This window comes from Chaetura pelagica, unplaced genomic scaffold (genome assembly GCF_000747805.2).
Source record: "Chaetura pelagica isolate M959 unplaced genomic scaffold, ChaPel_1.0 scaffold70, whole genome shotgun sequence".
Classification (NCBI taxonomy): Eukaryota; Metazoa; Chordata; class Aves; order Apodiformes; family Apodidae; genus Chaetura; species Chaetura pelagica.
In genome coordinates this window covers 464,173-480,882 of record NW_009952265.1, presented here as the reverse complement: position 1 = coordinate 480,882, position 16,710 = coordinate 464,173, and the positions used below count along the sequence as shown (strand labels likewise).

The 16,710-nt window shown below is 40.9% G+C and overlaps 1 protein-coding gene across 1 annotated transcript in view; it reads right to left on the bottom strand.

The window, feature by feature from the left end:
- Positions 1–7,094: 7,094 nt before the first annotated feature.
- Positions 7,095–16,710, bottom strand: part of MED6 (mediator complex subunit 6) — a 38,997-nt gene continuing 29,381 nt past the window's right edge. Inside the window, exons 2-9 of the mRNA XM_010007716.1 lie at positions 14,986–15,085; positions 13,711–13,889; positions 12,638–12,729; positions 10,188–10,270; positions 9,372–9,480; positions 8,809–8,924; positions 8,030–8,057; positions 7,095–7,485 (exon numbers count right to left, since the gene is read on the bottom strand). Coding sequence (XP_010006018.1) covers positions 7,355–7,485; positions 8,030–8,057; positions 8,809–8,924; positions 9,372–9,480; positions 10,188–10,270; positions 12,638–12,729; positions 13,711–13,889; positions 14,986–15,085 — 838 coding nt within the window. The 3' untranslated portion in view covers positions 7,095–7,354. The remainder of the gene's footprint in view (positions 7,486–8,029; positions 8,058–8,808; positions 8,925–9,371; positions 9,481–10,187; positions 10,271–12,637; positions 12,730–13,710; positions 13,890–14,985; positions 15,086–16,710) is intronic.

Below are 16,710 nucleotides of genomic sequence, written 5' to 3'. Positions count from 1 at the left end.
CGCCGCTGCTTCGGGAGGGCAAGGAGCGCAGAAGGGCCCTGCCAGCGGGAACCGGCCCGAGGCCTCCAACTGCCCCCAGGTCTCCAACAGTCCGAATGGCTCCAACTGCCCCACGGCCCCCAACACCCCCCAGCCTGGAGGGCTGCAGCAGGAGGGGCAGCACCGCAGCCCCCTTCACCTCCTCTCTGTGGAAATGGCCCCCTGCTGCCTGGGGGTACGTGTCGGAAGGCTGCAAGGACACCTTGAGACATGCTCTGCAAGCTTGTAGGGAGGCTCTTGTGGGGAGGAACGCGCAAATTAGCCCAGATCAAGCACATTCCCAGCTTCTTATAGCATTCCCTTTGAAAATAATAGGTGTCTCTGAGCAGACACAGCAAGGAGGGGCCCTGGCTCAGCTTCACACTCCTTGCCACGGATGTGTTGAGCAAAGGGATCATTTGGTTACACCACAGGGGGGAAAATCTGTTTTAAGAGCTCAAAGGCTGGGTTTTGCTTTGTTCACGTTTTAAAATAAAGGATAATTTTTGAGTGGAGATAAGATTCAGCTCAAAAGAACATTTGGGAAAGCCTATGGTTTGAAATGAAAAAATACAGAAATACTGGTCTCCTAGTAACTAGTTGGTTACTAGGACATAGAATCACAGAATGGTTGAAGTTGGACAGGACCTTAAAGACCATCAGGTTCCACCCTCCCTGCCACAATCAGGGACACCTCACACTAGACCAGGCTGCACAAGGCCTCGTCCAACCTGGCCTTGAACACCTCCAGGGAGAGGTAATCAACAGCCTCCCCTAGGCAACCTATCCAGCACCTTATTACTCTCATAGTGAAGAATTTCTTCCTGACGTCTAACCTAAAACTCCCCTCTCTCAGTTTAAAACCATAACCCCTTAACCTATCACTACTCTCTCTGATGAAAAGCCCCTCCCCAGCTTTCCTGTAGCCCCTTCAGGTACTGCAAGGCCTCTATAAGGTCTCCCCAGAGCCTTCTCTTCTCCAGGCTGAACAGCCCCAACTCCCTCAGCCTGTCCTCACAGCAGAGGTGCTCCAGCCCTTTGATCATCTTCATGCCCCTTCTCTGGACCCTCTCCAACAACTCCATGTCTTGCCTGTGCTGAGGGCACCAGAACTGTACACAGTATTCCAGGTGAGGTCTCACCAGAGCAGAGCAGAGGGGTAGAATCACCTCCCTGGCCCTGCTGGCCACACTTCTTTTGATGCAGCCCAGGATGTGTTTGGCTCTCTGGGCTCCAGCACACACTGGTGGCTCATGTTGAGCTTCTCATCAACTACCACCCTCAAGTCCTTCTCCTCAGGACTGCTTTCTAGCCTGTATTTGTGCCTGGGGTTGTGCTGACCCAAGTGCAGGACCCTGCACTTGGCCTTGATGAACTTCCTGAGGCTGGCACTGGCCCACCTCTCCAGCCTGTCAAGGTCCCTCTGGATGGCATCCCTTCCCTCTAGGGTGTCAACCACACCACACAGCTTGGTATCAACAACAAACTTGCTGAGGATAGACTCAGTCTCACTGTCCATGTCTCCACAAAGGTGTTTAACAGCCCTGGTCCCAGTACTGACCCTAAGGAACACTATTCCTCACTTACCTCCACTTGGACACTGAGCCATTGACCACAACTCTCTGGGTGCAGCCATCCAGCCAATTATTTATCCACCGAGTGATCCATCTGTCAAATCTGTGTCTTGTCAGTTTGGAGACCAGGATATCGTGTGGGACAGTGTCTAATGCTCTGCACAAATCCAGGTAGGTGACGTCAGTTGCTCTGCCACCATCCACCATCTCTGTAGCCTTGCCATAGAAAGCCACCAAATAGTTCAGGCATGATTTGCCCTTAGTGAAGCCATGTTGGTTGTCACAAATCACCTCCTTATTTTCCATGTGCCTTAGAAGATTTTCCAAGAGGATCTGTTCCATGATCTTGCCAGGCACAGAGGTGAGACTGACCAGCCTGCAGCTAGACTGGTCTTCCTTTTTCCACTTTTTAAAAACAGGGACTATGTTACCTTGGTAACTAAATAATCACACTTCTTGGTGCCCTTTCTTAGCATGTGCCTTATGATAGCTACCACAGCTATACTTACACCAAGGGAAAAAATGGTAAAACCAGCAAGGAATTCACTTCCACTACATTTAGCAGTATAAAGGGAAACTAATGGCACCAAGTATAAAAGCGTAAAGCCTGTCTATGCCACAGCTGCTACATACCTACAGCAATCTGCCTTAATTACAAACTGATCGCTGATGCAAGAGACATTTTCCCATATCATGGCCTTTCTAAAGCTTTGTGCTGGCAGAGCACTGGGAAGAAAGAGCTTACAGGTACATCTACCACTTGGCTGCCATCCCAGCTCCATCAAGACACAGCTATAAGACAGTGATTTGGATTGGGGTAAGACAGGATGTCCTGTGCAGCACAGATGCACACTGGGGTTTTGGCACGTAGTGCTGGGATTTCACATAGCCACAGCTGTTATCTTTCAGGAACTCTTCACAACTTTATTTTCAGCACTGAAAGCACGTCTGGGCTGAAGTCAAACCTGCTATGGCTCTTACCTTTCTCAGATGCAGGAGATGCATCCTACCACCACACCATCTCCACCTCTGGGATCCTGCCTTTTGGCACCAGCTTCTGGTTGCTGAGTATCAGGCTGGCATGGGCTGTAACACTTACTGTTCCAAACTGCCCAAGACAGGCAGTGCTCTCAGGAGGCTAAGCAGTGAGAGAAGATGGCAGAGTACTCAGAGTCTCCCTCTACTGCCTCCTGCCCCAGGGTCCTGAGTGGGCTGGTACCCTAAGCTGGGCACATGACAGACCTAACCAAAAGCTGTGGAGGTTACCAACAGTTGTCAAAGGGGCTTCAGATTCTGTGAACTGGCACCTTGCTCGTTTATTGTGTGGGCAGCATTAATAGTATACAGGTTGTAAAACAGTACCTCAGATTAAAGGGATGAAAACAGGAGGATGCCTGCTTCTATTAGAATCTTTCTAAAAATGATTGACCTTACAGTAGAGCAGGGAAAAAAGATCACAGCGATCCATAGCTACTTCAACAGCAGAAGCATTTGTTTGGCAGGTGTAACTGGCCTTCTCATGATTCTCCAGTGTTTTTCAATTTTTTTTCAATCTTGTAGCCTCCTAAAATTTCCAGTGAATGTGTAAACTCCTATGGAACCGAATCCTACCATCAAGAAGTTTCCTTCAGAAAACAGATCACAGACCCTCAGCAGCCTTGTAGACCACAGGTTGAAATCCACTGTCCTGGCAGAGATAAGCAAAGCCTTCCAATTGTTGAGAGATCAATAATACATCATAACTCATCCCACTGGAAAAGTTTCTCTACACCACCCATCCATTTGTGATTCACATTAGGCTACCAAAGGACACTTGTCACTTAAATGACCGATTGTTTCTTCACTGCACGATTACAGGACCAAAGCAACACTTCATCAAAAATTCACCTTCCTTGCCAAGAAAAAAGAAAAACTGTCTTAAACCTTGAATGCCCAGTTATTATAAATTTTTTTTGCCATTGAAAAACAAAATTGAAAAACACCTGAACAATCACCTTTTGTTCAGAAGCCATTTGTTGGCTCACTGAAGCTACAATCTCTCTGCATAATGTATCTTCACTGTTTTGCTCCCAGGGAACCTCCCTGCCTCAACATAAAGCTTATCTCTCTCCTTTGCCCCCCTTCCTCCCTGTACCCCTGTATCCTTCTAACTTTGCTTGAAGTACAGCTTGCTTTGGCAAACAACACGTACTGACTGTCCAAATGGCATCTTAACTTTCTCTGCTAGGAAAATGTTACCAAAATATGAAGTACGGGGGCACAGTGGCAAAGAGGAATGGGCAAGAATAACACAGCCTGGTCAGACCTTACTTAGTGAAGAGCTGAAAAAGACAGCATTTCTGCTGCATCTGAGACACCGTTAGCTTTACACAGTCAACTGGAGTAGCTAGACTGCCCTTCTTCCTACAATATGGATGGATTTTTGCACGTTATGTGTCTGTATGGAAAAAACAATGGTATGTATATGCATATCTGTTCATGTGTATACACATTTTCATGGACTTTCAGGAGAACGCTAAGAGTTCTAGGTAATTTTTAACTCCTTCTACCTCATGATTTAGGCCAAGAAAAGCTCTTTTAAGTCTGAATGAAAAGCAAAAGCAGAAGTGCTAGCTCTCTTGTACAACCAAATCTCTCCTTTATGGAAAAAAGAAAGTGAATCACGGGGCAAATTTCAGAACTGCTTATTTCCCCTTCATCTATAAGATTCACAAATACTGAAGGTCCTCTGAAGGACTTTGGCACTCAGGCTCCAAACCAAGAGACAGTCCATAAATACCAGAGAAAAGGTTTAGATTCTCACACGGTGAAAAACATTACTGACTAGAAGATTGCTGCTTAACTGCTTTTTGACAGTAAATTACTTGGAGCCTAGCAGTAATATCTGACATAATGTCACTTGAGTAAGTTAATATCAAAGCTCACTTCACTGATAGTATTCTTTTAGAATATCTTGTCAGCAAGTAACAGGATGAGAAGATACTTCAGTCACTCATTTGGCAAACCTTCAACATCGAGGGACAGCTACTAGGAAATCGTCACACCCTTTGGTAACACCCCTTACTGCTTTATAATGCAATTCTCTCAGGAAGGGTAATTTCCCTGCAAGAGGCTTACCACATTCAAATGCATTGTTTCATGCATGGAAGCCATCTTCTATCCTCTCTAACAGTTTAGATGCTGGCACTTCAGTTTAGATGGGATTAGACCAGAAGTCCATCATTTTTAATGCCCTCCAACACCAGCTGATACCAAGCATTTCTGCAGAAACTCAAAGGGCTATTAAGAGATGCAGATGTGAGGACAGTCTGCCCCCTCAAGCTCCACCCTCCTCTCTGAATCACCTCAAATTCTGAGCATGGAGTACAACAATTCAGTCTAAATGTAACTCCAATTCAGCTTCATTAACTCGTTCCTCTGTTCTTGCTCTACAAGACAGGGCAAGAGTTCTCTACTTTCCTACATGTTTCCCAGTACTCTGTTTTATAAAGACTCAATATTTGACTTTTCTAAGGAATTAAAGTCTTAGTCCTGCCAGTGGCTTCACAGGAGAAACTTTCGTGTCATCATTCTATTGCCCTTCTTCAGACTCCTCTACTTCAGAATTCTTCAGACATTGATCTGTACAACACACCATTTCAGGTGAAGTCCAGTGACTGACAGAACACTTTGTTTGTACTATGTGTTCTAGCAACCATTTTACACCACAACTGTACGTGCCTTCAGCAATAAGGACGATCTCTTTCTTCTGCTAGTAATGTTAAAGCTTTCCTTGATGTAGAAGTAATTTTTTCTACCTTAGAAAAAAGCGACCACATCCTACATCTTTCTTACCTAAGTTTTCCCAAATGACAGACAGGTTCTTACTAATATTAATAACTACAGAGAAATTTCCAAGGACTTTATTCTGAACATCAAAAATCCAGCAAGGATTCTCAAGGTTCCTCACCACTCATACCTCATTTCTAGAGATTCTTCTTTCCATCATGGGGGCGGATGAGATGAGGGGTTTGGTGCTTCTTGAGCTCCTGGCTTACAGAGGAATTTCTTTAATACAAGAAAGAATCAAACACCTTTTTACTCCAAGTTTATTCCCACTATCTTGTAATTATTCAATGCTGAATAATTAGCTCAGTCATCTCTGGAGCATCCCAGAACTACTGCTTTCTGTATCTTCACTTGATTTGAGAGTTCACACTGGCTTATTATCTACTGTCAACGTTCGAAGAAACATTCAAACTTGATCCAAATGGTATGAAATAAAGCTAATACACATTTAAGTACACTGATACATGAATTTTAGGTCTGTGTCTGCATGAACTACAAAGCTACTAGCTTATCTACCTCTCTACTGTTACAACTTTGGATTACAGGACAAAAATTAAGTGGGTCTTTCCATAGTTAAATAGCTACCCATAGCTGTTTATTAATTACTGAAACTAAAAGTCTCAGCCTCAAAATTAATTTGATCCAGCTATCTAAGGATATCTTAGCCTTCTTTCCTATCTACATTTTGCTTGCTGTATACAGACCTTTTTCTTGCTTACTAAAATTTACTACAAGAAAGCAGGAAACACTTGTGAACAGCAAGCAAGCATTTCAAGGATTTCTCCATTACTTCAAAGAAAAATACCAAACCAGTAATTGTTTCTTTGCAATGGATGACTTCTAATTTTTCTGCAAAAAATGGTTTATGTAAGCAATGTTCTTAAATAGCAATGCGTAGCTGTCAGTGATGCTTCTCTTCCATAACCCTACCTCCTCAGTTCTAAAAGGAAGATGACTAACCAAGGTGATCAGATGCAACAAGAAAGTGCTAGAAGCACAGAGGAAGAGATTTAATTGATATATTTAAGTTACAGTGAAAAAAAGAGAAATATAAACAGCTTCACTAAGTGGGCAACAGCAAGACATTTTAGCTGGTTTTACGTCTTCATAAATCTCTCTCACAGAACACTAGCTTTTATAGTAAAACACCAACTTAGCCATTATGTTAAATGAGTGTCCAAGAACATTTAGAGACTGAGAATATTTTGGCATCTAATTAAATGGATCTAAGCCTTCCATTATCAAATCTTTTCTCTATATCACAACCATACTAAAGGCACAGCAATTTATAGCAGGCAGCCTAAATCCTTTTGTTGAACTTTTCTTCCTTAAAACAGCACACAATACATTCTGATATCCCATCAGAAAAAATGTTGCCAACACACATGGCGTATTTGCTACTAACAAAGTAAGCACTTCAGAAAGGCACTGCAGCAGCCAGAAGTTTTATTTGCTAAGAATTCAGGGTGGTTTTAATATAAAAGTTTTTCTTTATACATAGAAAAAACAAGACACAAGGTATGCAAGAGTGTGTAAAGATTTCAGGAGGCTGCCAAATATGTCTGTGTAAAAACCATTCCCAGAAGCCAACACTCAAAGTAAGATGAAGACTGAAAACACCTTCTCTGAGGCAGCTCACATCCTGACATTAACATTTGTGTGACAGGTAAAGATTTCAGGAGGCTGCCAAATATGTCTGTAAAAACCATTCCCAGAAGCCAACATTCAAAGTAAGATGAAGACTGAAAACACCTCTGAGGCAGCTCACATCCTGACGTTAACATTTGTGTGACAGGGTTCTACAGAAAAAGTTGTTACAGGGACGTCAGTCCCTGAATTGTCAGTCTCAGATGCAGATCTTAAATATAAAGGGGAGCAAGAATCTCCTGTCTTCCAGGTACTGACTAAATCCAGACATGTAGCGACTTCTCCCTTCACTGGAGCCGCATCCGTTTTTCAGGTGGTCCTTTAGTGCCAGCACTCTGCTGAGCATTCTTTACAGTCTCTTTTTCCTCTTGCTTGACAGCTTCAGGGGCTGGTTCTGGTTCCTTCTTTATTTGATCCACTTAAGAAGTAACAGCAAAAGAAAGTTAAACCTCCAATTTTTATTCCTAAAATACTGGTCAGAGTACTTTAAAAATATTGTCAAAGAGGCAAAACCAATTTCAAAAATATATGAATAACCAAGGACTAAACTCATACCTATACAGGTAAAAAAAAGTGGCATAGATTGAAAAGATCCAGTTCATGCTTTTCCTGTTCTGAGGTTGCCTAAGATCAACTCAAAGCCTTCACATGCTTTCTGGAGCTTGTAGTACCACCCAACGTCACAAGGATGCTGGACTGACCAAGCTGTTTCCTCGTTCACCCTTTTACCCTCCTCCTACTTTCAAAGACCATTTCCTGCATTTGGACCTTCAACTAATACTGTTTTACAGAGAGAAAGGGCAGGAGTAAAATACACAGGTTTTTCCAGTTTCACTCTGGCTGTCACAGAGAACTCCTACCTAGCACTTCGCTCTTACCTAGCAATGCCAGAATTCCTAATCCTGGAAGACACTGCTAAATAGAGCCTACTTTTAAGTCTTGTGAGAATATTAGAGTTTTACCTGGGATAGGCTTTTCTCCAGGCTTTTGCTGTAGAGAAGGAAGAAAAAAAACACCACATCAGTGCAACCAAAGTCTTCTTAACCCTTCCTTCTATTCACTTAAGAATATAAACCAAGCAATGCACCCTTACATATAAAGAGTTAAGGATAGAAGGGTCACTAAATACACTTTAAACAAAATACAATATTTTAAAACATCCAGTTTTTCCTCTGACAACTGAGAAGCACTAAAGCAAAAAATAGACAGGCAGTCTTTCCAACATCTGAGGAGTAAACAGTTTTGTGAGATGCTCTAAACACAATTTCCTTTGCTCCCAAGCAGAAAACCTGGTGGAACAAATGGCCTCTGGAGACAATCAGAGGTAATCACAACAACTCCACAGAATGCCAAGAATTTCCAGACTAATTAATGAACCTCCAGAACAATGGAGTAACTGAAACAAAATAGCTGTGGTGGCTTGATTGAGCTTACAAAGCAGGAAACTGGAGGCAGCAGCAAAATCTAATAGCAGACAAGAGCAGATTCTCCGTGATGAGATAAAGAATTTGTATCACAGAATTTGACCTCATAGTTTTGCCAAGGTCTTAATGACTCTTCCCATTACAAAGAGGAATCCTATACTCCAATCAGAGCCTTCCACTTAAAATTTAATATCTAATCTATGTTACCACTGCAGAAAGCACACAAAATTCCCATTCACTTCCAGCTATCCAAGTACTTATGACTGCCTTAAGTTCCATCTAAGTTACAGCAATACTATGGCTCATAAGTATCTTACCTGAACAAATTTGGGTGGAAACTTTTGTCTTAGGTCTAAAAGCAAGGCATCTACCCGTTGCCTTTGGAAAATAGAACTTGGTTCTTCTTTCTTCTTGGCTTTTGGTTTAGCTTTCTCTGCAAGTTACAGAAATGTAAGAGAAAGCTGTATTACAAGTTCTGTTCTCTTAGCAGCTCTTTGTTGTATGACAAGTTGGTATTCACCTCTCCTCTAAACTTAACCTACTTTTTCTGTTTCCAGGTTGTTGATTTTCTTGTGGAAGACAGAGTAAGGACAATTGTTATCTCCTGATAACCTGCTTTGGCTTCTGAAAATGTACTTTGGTCTCCAGTGGGTTGAAGAGTTGCCTGCTTTGTTGACACATGGCTCACTATTTTTATTTCCCACCCATGCCTTGATGTTCATCCCCACCAGCACAGAAGAGCAAGATTCCTTCCACCTTTTACCCTTCAGGGAGACAGACACTTAACCTCACCTCTACACCATCACTGAACATTGCCTCAAGCTTTTCCCTACATTACTTTCCCTCTCCCAAAGTAGGCAGGAGCAACTAGTAATCATACCTCGTTCTTCTTGATCTTTGAAATGCCACCAGTAGCCCTTGGATGGGTGATAGCGACAGTAGGACATGGCTTCTTCAAAAGCAGACTGAATTCCATGCACTGCAGTGAGCTTTCAGAACAAGAACGTAAGGCAGTGTTCAGAATTGAATGAGAAAACACAGCATACATTTTTGAAAGCAGGCATTTTAAAATCAGGATTCTATATTCATTTTTGTTCTGTGAAGGGAATTTGGGACACCTAGTTTTGGATGAAGAATGTAATTTCTTTAACAGGCTCTTACAAGACAGACTCTTCCTGAAGTGCTTTTCTAAACTGACAGAGAAAAACTTGCAAAAGTAGTAGTTTACTAGAACAGAAGAAATCAAAGCAAAACCAAGTACCAATTTAAAAAGAAATACCACGTTAACATAGAAACATAAGCCTCAAATAAAAAGAGATATTACATTACTTTGACATTCCAAAGCAAGCTTCCCTGAATATGTATTCATTACTATTTAATATGTATTTGTAATTTAATTTTTCTTCTGATGATTGAAACCTCATGTTGTTCCACTAATTGTGACGCTTCAGGTATTCTAACTCTTCATGCTTAGTAACCTGTGTTCTGGACCATATTGCACTCTCCCAGGATCTTTCACTTCCATGTAGTATGCACACCATATTAACCAGTGGGGTTTGCTTTCAGTTACTGAATACTACATGAGATCTTTCCTCAAAATAGTGAGGGAAAGACTGAAACAGCCTGAGGAACAACCAAAAGTAAAAGTAGATACAAAACTGGAATCTGGCATATACCAAATATACAGAACACTTACAACTCTGGAGTTAATGACAGACCCTAAGTCAGGTGCCTGATAAATCACTCCAGCAATAATATAGTAGTCAGCCAAGGGAATAACTGTGGGAGTAAAAGAAAATAAAAAAACAGGATCAGTTTAAAGCTCTGACTGAAGACTGTGTATTTGTTGCAGAATTTCAGTAGTAGCAGCAGAAATTGCAGTATTTGTCTCATCAACACATTTTCTCTTTTTAACTTTTTCTTTCAAGGTGCTTTGTTTCCACCCTAGCAGCAGCCTGGTAAGGAGTAAGAAACCAAGGTCTGCTTTACAGACAGAAATGCGTCAGCTTTAAGTCCTGTGCTCCTGCAAACAAATAATTGATCTTTGAAGTGGAGTCAAGTGAACTGCACCGGAAGAAATTCTACTTGCCTTTGCTACTGGTAGAAACCCACAACAACACAGCATGCCTTTCTAAATTAATAACATTCTGCAAAAAAAAAGACAACTTCCAAAGGCATTTGCTAAATCAGATTTGGAACCTCTACTGACCCATCAAAAATTCTTGTTCTTCTGCACTGCAGCTCTAATGAACAACACAATTACCTCCATAATCCTCTGCCAAACATTCTTCAATTGAGAATCTATGGCGATGCTATCAGCTTCACATTCCTAAGGATCTTACCCGCACACACATTTATTCCAGTTCCTCCATCTGTATTAACATACTCTGTCTGAATCTTTTTACTGACAGGATCCAATTCATCCAGTACTTGTGTTTTAGGAAGCCTGGAGACCTACCTAAATTAGCAGACCAAGACAGCTGCATGCCTAGTACAGCCAGTACCCACTTCTCCTCAAAAGAAAGAAGATTCTCAGAATTTCCTCAGAAGAGGAACAAGGCACATCACAGCAGATTTACTGTCTCACAGCTTGGTAACAAAGCAGCCAGCTCTCCTAAACATGTAACTCTCCCAAATAATTTGATACTACAGATTTTTCTAAAATCACTGCAAACAGACAAAAAAACTTGGCTTAAAGAATTTAAACTATAAATACACATTTTTAAAAGTCATAAGACAAGCCTGCACCATTTCTATCAGAGTCATGAACATTAATTGTGAACTCATTACATTTTAGTTTTCCACCCCCATTTCTGTGTCTCAAATACACTAATATTTGTACCATGATAAAATGAAACACATGGGTAACATTTGAGCTAGGAAATTATGCGACTCAACCAAGGTACCAACCATAAACTGCACAGTCACAATGGGAAAAACATTAACAAACAAGTTTAGTTCCACCAAATACACATCTGCATTATAGCAAAAGTCTAAACACATGATGTGGAAGCCTCAACTCTATTCTTGATCTAAAAAAGTGTTAAAACTGGAAATGAAGGGCTGCATGCTATTTCCATACTCACCTTTTGAAAGCTAGATTCCTTTAATTAAAACCTTTAATAAAGAAACAACTTGATAATCTACTAAAGAAGGAATCATACATGTTCTTTTTCAGTAGAGAACTGGAATATAAAGTGGTTATTACTTGATATAAGCAAATAAGCAGCATTGCTAGACAAGGCAAAGACCTGTATAAGACCAAAATGCATATGCAGAGCCTAAGTCACTAACAAAAAAATAAAGAAATAACTAACATTAACATTGCTTTTCTTTTCTGTAAAGCTTACTCTGAAAAAAATCAATATTACTTTACATGTACATGCAGTAAACACAAGATAGTCCAATAGCTATTGAAATGTGACTAGTTTTTAAATAACTACACACACAATTAAGGTTAAAAAGGAACAGCTGCATGCAAATGGAAACAAAGCTAAGGTATTCCATGTAAAACTTGAAAAGGTGCTGTTGTCATAAGATTCTCTCATGATTCTGAAATACTCGGTTCTTAGAGGAATAACCAAAACAATAAACACTTGAGGCATCTCATGGGTAATTTTTCACAGAGGTCACTGCCTTCTACTGACAGGATCCTTTCCAGCAATATAACCAATTGAAGGCGGAAATAGTAACACAAACAGAAGTATGAAGGATCCCTCTCCCTAATTAATGGAAATCATGGTTCTCCAAAATAAATCACATACTAGTCACTTGATTAACTCAAACTAAACTAAGCTCATCAGTCTCTCTCAAGGATAGCCTAGGATAGTTAGTCTCATATTCAAATTATTAAAATGAAAACTCTTGTATAACCTAATGGATTTCCCATGGCAAAGTTTTCCACCGGGCAGCACTTTCTCATTGCACTCTTCACATTTCACCACAAGATGGCAATCTCTGCTATTAGCACACTAGAGCTCACTCTGCTAGACAAAATACCTCCACCCCACCACAAAGCCTCATACTCTTCTATATAGATTAAAGACAGAGACAGAAAAAGGGAACCAGACGTGCTTAAATTAGAAACCGACAGAAGTGACTCAATGATTTGCCTTCTCAACAGCAACCAGAACCGAGTGACCTTACCTTGTGTTGGAGATTGCCTTTGCTGCTTTCGGATGATGAAGAGAATAGGCTCCTGAGCATGAAGAAGGATGTACTCCACTCCAACCATCTGGCTGGAAAAGAAACAACCAGGCTAAGTATTTTCCTCAAAAGTTAAATCTGCAGGATGTGGAGAGCTACCCAAGGGCCTGGAAGCAAAGGAAAGAGGTTCTGATGCTTTGGAAGCTCCTCTATATAATATGCAGTAAATACAGGCACAGGATTTCCTGAGCTAGATCTCAAAACCTAGCTACACCTACAAAGGGATTTACAACCTCACACAACTTCTAAGAAGAACATGTTTGCAAACAAATAAGTAGTGAGAAAGATAAGAATCATCAGAGATATGTCATTTAAACAAAGAAACAAAGCACCAGTGTTTAATGTGACCATCTGTGTGTCTTGATTTGAAAGCCTCTCTGCAAATACATCTGAGCACAAGTGACTTTACCAATTAAATCCTGTCTCAGCTTGCACACACCCTATCATACTGTGGAGTCTTTAAATAGTTCTCAGACCTCTCACTTGTGCTCAGTGTAGCAGATGGGAAACTGCAAAGAAAGTTAACTTGCGCATGCTGCAATCTCATTCCACAACCATCTGTGATCCATTTATTTACAACACTCATTATTTTTATTATTCATAATAAAAAGCCAGCTCTTTGGAGGAATTACATACCAATTATGGGACACAGCCAGCAGGAAACAAACTATTTATGAACTCCAAGTATCCCCTAACACAAACCCTATTCACCACAGAAAAACATTTAACTACATTACCATTATTCGGGTTCTGTTTTTAATAGAATCTTATATATAGAACCCTTCATGCTTAACATCTCCCTGAAGTGGCATGAGAGGAAGTAGAAGCCTACAAAATTAAAACAAACAAACAAAAAACAAAACAAAAAAAAGCTGGGCTCCCTGGCAAGTGGTGGGACTAAAAAGCAGAGAGCAGAATGTTTTCCAGTATGCTTCCATTAAGCCATCAAAGCCTCTGGATGGAGGGACAAAGGACAGGAATTGCACAGGAAGCAGATCCAAATCACAACTTACTTCAGATGGTCCAAGGTCATCCGCTGCATTTTGACGACTTCGTTGTTACACGTCCGGTCGTAGAAGGGGTTGCTTCGCTCTGAGAAATAGTCCAACACGCTCCCATTGTTCAATATGGGAATCCAGGAGCTGTCAACCCAGGATATTCCCAAGAGATTATCTGGAAAGAGAAATCTATACTGAGTACCAAAGCAGCCAGAAAAACAGCTCACACCTCCAAAAGTAAATCGCCACCAGATACTGATTACAGCAGGGGAAGGAGGTGGAACACAACCTCACACAAACCATTTCTACTTTAAAAATGTTTTTCACAGAGTTGAAGTAATAACTGATAACTTTTAACTTTCCACAGCTCTCTTGTAGGTACACAGTAGAAATACAGTCTTTTATTACTGCACTTCTCTTTCCTTGACCACTAGCTGCTGGTCTACAAGAATGTGTCTACAAGAATGTAAGTCTGTGTGCACACGTGTGTGCTGCACAGGTGGGGGTTAGTTAGCTCTAATACTGTACATAACATTATGATACTACATCTACTCAGCAGTACTACACACAATTTATTTTTAGAACCACAGCATTAGATGAGTAGAAGGACAATCCAAAGCCTGGTTCCTTTCGAAAGCGAGGTCTCTGGGAAGTAAGTTTAATTTAGTCAACTTAAGTTAGAATCAGCTACCAAGGGAGGAAAGGGGGGTGAAAATGATACGCCCTAAATTTGAGCCAGGTTCTCTTTGAAACAAATTATTTCTTACAAAATAGTTTCCAAGCTGCAAAACACTACAGAGACCTACTAATTAAACCTAGAGTTCTTTTTTTGCTAAAGCCAACAAGAAAACTACCAAGTGAAACAAAATAGTGGTACTGGTAATACTTGTGAGATGTTATTAAAATATGTATCTCTAGAACACAGGAGCTGATACTGTTACATTTCAGAGATTGTTATTTTTTATGTGGATGAACATAAAAGCCTAAAACAGCAGACACAAAGATGCTATCATTGGGCAGATGCTTCCCAGCAGTCTTGAATAAAAGATTCTACTCCTGACTCTAAAATTAATCTGCCCAATTGCCTGCAGAAAATTTCTTAGCCCGTAACTTGGTGGATATTAAAAAAAACCCTAACTGTAGAGTATTAAGAATTATTTTTAAAGCAAGCTTTTTACATGAAACATAGTCTGTAACGTGAAAATCATTATATGCCATTAAAGTTCCTACAATTTGGAGACATTTAAATTAAAATAACTGGATTTTATCATCATGCTGCTGAAAAATTACGTTCTTCAAGCAGACCACAGACTCCACAGTCAACAAATCTGTTAATGTTGAAGATCCATGAGACACTATGAAAAGCACCCTGAAATTCATCCATTTTGAACTGCAGAAACAGGGAACAGATTTCCAAGACACAAGAAAGCAGGAAACAAAACCATGCATTGTTCAGAATTAAAAAACTTAAGTGATGAGAAGTCATTGAAGATGAAATGAAGAACCAAAATTCCCTTCTCACAGGAACCATTCCCTTACATTCAAGCATTACATACAAACCCAAAACTCCCCCGCATTGTTCCACTGTGAGTATTTCACCACTGCAGCAACCCTATGTGCTCAAGGATGACAGGATCAGTTTCAAAAATGTCAGTCAATACACTATTAGCAGCTTATCTGAGAAACGGTTAATAAAGCAACATTAGCTGCCCAGCAGCCAAGGAAAACTAAAGCATAAATAAACATGTGCAAATAATTTTTCCTTGTTTAATCTCAGAATTGCTAACCTAACTGTTTCCTAGGAGGAGGAGGCAGGGGAGGGGTGGAGTAGAGGCATTCATGTTATTTCACATGCATTGTTCTCTCTCCTCACTATAAAAAAGGAGATCTCAGCAACACAGCACTAAGATCCACTACCAAGAATTTAAGTTGTGGTAGCGCTGATGATCCTAAACATCTTTCAAAACCAAAAGACAAGCTCTTCTTCCCAAAAGAGCCAAACTCGTTAAGTGCTTGCATTCTTGCCATAATCAATTATCATACTGCATTTCAAGAACAAACTATCCTTGCTTGTATGCACAGCATTTCACAAGAGGAATGTCAGGCAAGTTTCATATATATAGGACTACAATCGTGCATATAGACCAATAAATGTATCATAAAATGGAATATAAGTTGGGCTCTAAGGCTCAATTATCCATAGCTGCTTAGTGCCAATATTGATAATTGTCTTTGTAACAAGCAAGACTGTTCTCTACAACTGTTCTTGGAAAAAGAGGGAGGAAGAACAAAATCAACCATGAACCTGACATGCTGGTTATTCTCACTACAAAGTAAATATTTGTCTCTTTTGGTTATGAGAAAGAATAGTGTTAGTGTTTTCCTGTTCCTTTCAAAAACATGACATCTTGTTCCAAGCATTTCTTCAACACATTCTCTCTTTCTATTCATATCGCTAAATTCTCACCCAAACCTTTCTTGTTCTTTGTTCCCTCAGCTTCCTTTTTGGCTCCTCTAGCACCTCTCCTTCCTCAACCCCTCCACCCGAAGAAGCACTGTTAAGATTACCAGTCCAACCAATTGCTTTGGTCTTGTGCAAGCACCACAAATGGCAGCATTTCCTACCTTCCTCTACAACCCAGAGCTAAAATTCTCCTTTTTAGTTGTTACCTTATGTTACCATCTCCCCACAGGGCCTCCTTACTCGACCTGAAAGGACAGAAGCTGTTTTTTCCCAGGTGACCCTGAGCACACTTGCTCGCCTGCCTCACGCCTAAGGACACCACTTTTTGGACAGCTTTTCCTCCCAGCTCCTTCTCATGACAGAGATGCACAAGCAACGCTACCAGACTCTCTGGTGCAGACTTGACGAACAAACAAGCTCAGCCGCTCTGTAGCCCTGGTGCAGCGCTAACAAAGGCAGCAGCTCCGTCCCCTTCGCAGCTTTGCCCACACCTGACCGTCCGGCCACTCGGGGCGGGCACTACCAGCGCAGCAGCCTCCAGCTGGACCCCA